The sequence below is a fragment of the Camellia sinensis genome, unplaced genomic scaffold (assembly GCF_055761805.1).
Source record: "Camellia sinensis isolate YWXY unplaced genomic scaffold, ASM5576180v1 Unanchor3, whole genome shotgun sequence".
Classification (NCBI taxonomy): Eukaryota; Viridiplantae; Streptophyta; class Magnoliopsida; order Ericales; family Theaceae; genus Camellia; species Camellia sinensis.
Window position 1 is genome coordinate 8,623,053 of NW_028129178.1, and position 6,000 is coordinate 8,629,052.

The 6,000-nt window shown below is 26.1% G+C and overlaps 1 protein-coding gene across 1 annotated transcript in view; it reads left to right on the forward strand.

Moving 5' to 3' along the window:
• Positions 1-5,362, forward strand: part of LOC114261916 (serine carboxypeptidase-like 11) — a 31,535-nt gene extending 26,173 nt beyond the window's left edge. The window contains exons 12-14 of the mRNA XM_082912392.1: positions 3,393-3,506; positions 3,598-3,643; positions 5,119-5,362. Of these exons, the coding sequence (XP_082768518.1) occupies positions 3,393-3,506; positions 3,598-3,643; positions 5,119-5,202 (244 nt within the window). The 3' untranslated portion in view covers positions 5,203-5,362. The remainder of the gene's footprint in view (positions 1-3,392; positions 3,507-3,597; positions 3,644-5,118) is intronic.
• The last annotated feature ends 638 nt before the right edge of the window (positions 5,363-6,000 follow it).

The following is a 6,000-nucleotide window of genomic DNA, read 5'->3' on the forward strand; positions in this document are numbered from 1 at the left end:
AATATTTTAAATTTTTTTTAAAATTATTTCTACCCACCAAAAATAAAATTATGTAAAATTGATAAAAATTACATGATTAATTTTTAAAAATTAATTTTACATGATCATCTTCCGAATACATAATAAAAATTAATTTGGTAAAAAAAAATAAATGTCTAAAAGATTTATCAATTTTATATAATTTTATCTTTAGTAGGTAGAGATAATATTTAAAAATTCAAAAATAATTTTTAACATTTATTTTTGTCAAATTAATTTATATTTTATTAAATTGATAATTTTGTCCTTAAAAAATCCAATAGTATCTTCAATTGTCCTTATTTGGAATAAGATTTAAAATTCAAGATCAAATGTTTCACAATTGAAAAGTTAGGGACGAAAAATGATACAAGCCCTAAAGTATAGAGACCGTTAGTGTAATTTACCTTAAAAATAATTTAGAAAATGACGAGTGTAGAGAAACTAATGTGTGGTGTATAGAGAGGCGGGGCTTTTCCCATATTAAGCCTCTTTTGCATCTTATTTCTCAAACTAGGCCTAGTTTAGACGGGTTTCCCAAACTAGGCTAAAGCGCTATTACAAATCGCGCTTTCATTGTTTGGAGCCTAAATTTGATGAATAGTGAAAACGCTATTTAAAAATGCGCTTTTGATTAAGAAAGCGTTGTTGAAAATCACGCTTTTAATATAAAAAAATTTTCTGAAGAAAACGCTATTTAAAATAGCACTTTCACTGTGCATATGACGAAATCGCGGTTCCAAACCACGTTTTCACTTTGCATGTCTATTTTCTTAAGAAAATGTTTATAATATATTAAAATGTAATCAACATAAAACTTAAGTGCTTTGTAGCATAAATGGTACTGCACTTGTTTGGCACCACAGTAGCGTGGGTTCAATCTGCGGGAGTTGCTGCCTTTCAATTAAGTTTAACTCTTTATTTTATTTATTTATTTATTTTTACTCACTCTATACTTTATATATTTATTATGATATTTTTTTTTTTGAGTTTAACTCTTTTTTTTTTTTTTTTTTTCTTCCACTCACTCTATACTTTATATATTTATTATGTAATTTTTTTATCAAAAAAAAGTAAAATGTTTGTTTGGTTAACTAAAAATCAACTCTATAAAATACAAAATACGTGATTTGGAACAGCGCTGATATAAAATTTTTAATGTGTAAAATTCGAAAAAAAAATTTACAGGGTTGATTTACAAAATTTTGTGAAGTTGTAAAATTTTGTATATCACTCTGTAAAATATATTGAAAAAATTAATACAAAATACAATTTTTTTTTAGCAAAATGTACTAAAAAAATGTATTAATATTTAAAATTAATATTTTGTATTAATTTTTTCAGTATATTTTTTATATTTTTGTATTTTTTCACTCACTCTATACTTTATATATTTATGAAAAAATAAAAATATGTACGCTTTTAAAATATTTTACGTACATTTTTTGAGTACATTTTGCTGAAAAAATTAATATTTTGTATTAATTTTTTCAGTATATTTTTTGTATTTTTGTATTTTTTCACTCACTCTATACTTTATATATTTATGAAAAAATAAAAAAATGTACGCTTTTAAAATATTTTAATATATTTTAAAAGCGTACATTTTGCTAAAAAAATATTTTTTGAGGACGCTTTCACTGTGAATATTTTTTTGAGTACATTTTGCTAAAAAAAATGATAATTTGCTGAAAAGATACTAAAAATATAAAAATATTTCTTCAGTACATTTTTTGTATTTTTATGTATTTATTAATTTTTAAAAATATTTTTTCACAATTTTTTTGCTTTTTAGATACATCTAACTAAGGTGCATCTAAAAAAGTAAAAAAAAAATGTTTAAAATTTTAAAAATATTCACTAAAAACAAAAAATACGAAAATAAAAAAACTCAATTTTCAAATAATTAAATCCAAAAAATTCAAACCAAATACACTGAATACTTTTTAAACAATCATGTTGACATTTTGAAAAAAATTATATTTTATAAAGTTGATTTTTAGTTAACCAAACAAACATTTTACTTTTTTTTGATAAAAAAAAATTACATAATAAATATATAAAGTATAGAGTGAGTGAAAAAAAAAAAAAAAAAAAAAAGTTGAACTTAATTGAAAGGTAGCAACTCCCGCGGATTGAACCCACGCCACTGTGGTGCAAAACAAGTGCGTTACCATTTGTGCTACAAAGCACTTAAGTTTTATGTTAATCACATTTTAATATATTATAAACATTTTCTTAAGAAAACATATATGCGCAGTAAAAACGTGGTTTGGAACTGCGATTTCGTCATATGCACAGTGAAAGCGCTATTTCAAATAGCGTTTTCTTCAGAAAAAAAATTTATGTTAAAAGCGTGATTTGGAACAGCGCTTTCTTAATCAAAAACGCGTTTTTAAATAGCATTTTCACTATTCATCAAATTTTAGGCTCCAAACAGTGAAAGCGCGATTTGTAATAGCGCTTTAGCCTAGCTTGGAAAATCCGTTCAAACTAGGCCTAGTTTGAAAAATAAGATGCAAAAGAGGCTTAATATGGGAAAAGCCCCCACAGAGGCTCCCATGAATAAGAATCTTAAAGGAGGTCTAATTCTATCTGCTTGGCTTTGAGCGTTGCAACATATTTTATTTTGATGATTTAAATTACTTATTTTGGGAAGTCTTATTGTGTTGGTCATCTACCAACAATAAAGAAGATTGATCTAATAAATTGTAATTTTATAATTTTATTATATTTTGTCTTTAAAAAAATTGATCTAATAAATTGTAATTATATAATTTTATTATATTTGTCTTAAAAAAAATAATATTTGAACAACAAAGATTTATCGTTAAAAGAACATACCAGTTGCTTGAAATCAATACACGTGGTTATTTTTCTGAAGTTAAATATGCTGAAATTATTAATAATAATTATCAAATCTATTTAATTTTTCTTATGTATAATCTACCTATAGGGAGACCCACCTAATGAATTATTTGGATCATTAAAGGACCTAAGGTAACTGGACATAACCAATTTTTTGTTCAACTAAAGATAATTTGGTTCCAAAAAAAAGTAATTAATACTTTTCACTTACATAATTTGATTCAAGTTTTTACTTTGATCTTTATTGTGTAAATTTGAACAATTTAGTCAATACATTTGAAGTCATGTTTAAATTTAATTCTTCTGTCATAAGTGTCTCAAAGTCATTAATTTTGCCTTTCAATATGAACGAAATAATCAAATTAAAACGAGAATTATAGGGTAGAGTCTAAATTATTTAATTTACAATAATAAAAATAAAAATGAAATTTAAATCAATAAATTAAAATAGTAATTTCCCCTAATAATAATTAAGAAAGCTGGTGGAGTAATGATGGTTGAAACAGTGGTGATCACGACATGTGGATTCCATTCTTGGCAACTCAAGCATGGATCAGAGCTCTCAATTATTCCATTGTTGATGAGTGGCGTTCATGGTGGGTCCATGGCCAAGTTGCCGGGTAGGTTCAGTTCAACTTTTCATATTCATTTTTAAAACTTACTAAAAAAGTTATTTTATTTATTTGTTTATTTTTGATTGCCAATGTGTAGTTATACAAGGACTTACTCAAATTGGATGACCTTTGCTACCATCAAGGTATGAAATTTCTCCTCTTCACTTGTTTTCCATATTTTTCAAATGTGTTTGGTATCGCTTTGAATTTTTTTATTTTTGTTATTCATGTTTTTGAAAATAAAAATAATAAAAAAATTGAAAACACTTATCCCTTTCATTTTTGTGTAAAAACAGTTCTTAAAAATTGAGAAAATAATTTAAAAGTATTTCTAAAAAAAAAAAGATGTTCTCAAAAATATTTTCAAGAGAAAAAACAGTTAGCCAAAAAGTTTTCTGCATCAATTTTGTTTTTTCTTTTTAATTTTAGAAGAATAAAATGAAAATAGTACCAAACGTGAAGTATGCTCTTTTTTTTGTTTGTTTGTTTACGTCCTTCATATTTTTTATTACGTCGTTTTTATTTTTATCTCTTAAACTATCATTTTTTATTCTATTTCTATGAATTTCGTCTAATTATTTCTTAGAGTTTCTAATGTGAGGTGATGTGATCTAATCGGAGATGATTGTCTATTGAAAAAAAACTAGTTTTTTTTTGGCTAAAAGAAAGTCTACAAAAACTTTTAATGCTAAAAAAGCTAATTTATTTAGCACATTCTTAACTTTAATGATTTTTCTACAGACTTTTGAGTAGTTAAAGTTCATTTTTGGCAAAACATGAATTAGTCAGATGAGATAAGGCTTTTTAGAAAAATAATTTTTTTTAACCAATAAGTTGGCTTTTAAACCATAGCCAAATGAAAAATAAATTAGTAACTGCTAAGGCTAACTTGATGGGTAAAAATGTCATTTCAAAATTTAAACAATTTAAACAATATAATGCAAAACTCATTTTTCTTGCTCACTATTTTGAAATAAGGGGTGAAGCGAAATATGGGTATTTGGTTATGGGAAGCCTATAGTGTGCACCCCTTAAGATGCATAACATATACACCCTACCATAAATTGATGTAATTTTATTATGAAAATTCATAATATCAATTATAAAATACGTAATATCGTCATAAATTAACGTAACAAAACGTCCAAAACTTTGGGATTCATGTAACAAAAGTTTGTGGTTTGATTGTGACATTTTTTGTTACACCAATTTGTGGTGAGATTATGCATTTTGTAATTGATATTATGGAATTTTGTAATAAAATTATATTAATTTATAATAAGGTGCATATGATATACACCCCAAACCATAGAGTTTCCCTTTGGTTACCTAAGTTGTGAATAATAAGACAAGTGCTTAATTATATGATTTAGATTTAGATTGTGCAAATTATAAAACTACCTTTTGAATAGGGGTACCAGGTTAGATTTCCACCACTATTAATTTGGACATTTTATCTTGTGAACATATGAACTGAAATAAAAATAAACAAATAAAACACTCTATAGACCAAATAGATAAAATTAATAATTTCAAAATAAAAATAAAAAATAAAAATGACAATAGTTAGAATGATAAAAGAAAGTGAAATTAACCTCTCTTTTTTGTGTGTTAACAGGGAGGAGGACATACAGCTTCCGAGCAAAAGCCTATTGAATGTTATACGATGTTCGAAAGATGGATTTCTAATCAACTTCTATGATATATCAATCTTTGTATTATCCAAATTGGTGTGGCAAAACCCAAAAGTATGGTCACTTTGATGCTGCCAAAACTCTAATATGAGACATGGTCTTGTCTATTGATACAACTATTTATATGAACTTCATTTTTTAAGGATGCAATGTTTGTTATTTTTCTAAGACTAGGCGATCACTAGCTTGCTCGAAAAAAGACCCCATTGGATCTAGAAATAAAATAAGGTACTTAGGTTAGAGGTCTGCTTTTAATGTCACTTATTTATTCACCTCATCGTCACTAGCCACCGTTCTCAGTCCCCAATGACTTTTGGGCTAATTTTATGGCAATGACGACTTTCAACGCATGTTTTTATCAGCAAAAAAGATTATACCTTAGACAAAATTTTATATGACCGCATAAGTGTGGATTTTTCACTAATTAACCTAATAAAATATTAAATTTTTAGAGATTGAGAGGTTGACACCATGGAGAATTTCAGTCTTTTGGAAGAAAAATGGCATACAAATTCTTTTGTTTTTTATTTTTACTGCCAAATGTGTCATACAATGATGAAATTTCATAAATTAAAACATAATTCGCTCCAATAATGCAATTGGTGTCATATCACTAATATATTATTGATTTCATAAATCATGCTTGGTAAACGAATATTTTAAAATTTATTTTGAAAACAAGTGAAAGAGGTAATTGTCGACGATTGGAGATGATAGTCGAAAATTGTTGTTGGATGCGAGAGGTGGTAACTGAAGATGGTTGCTATCAGTGAGAGGTAGTTGGTGGTGGCTGGAGGTGGTTGGCA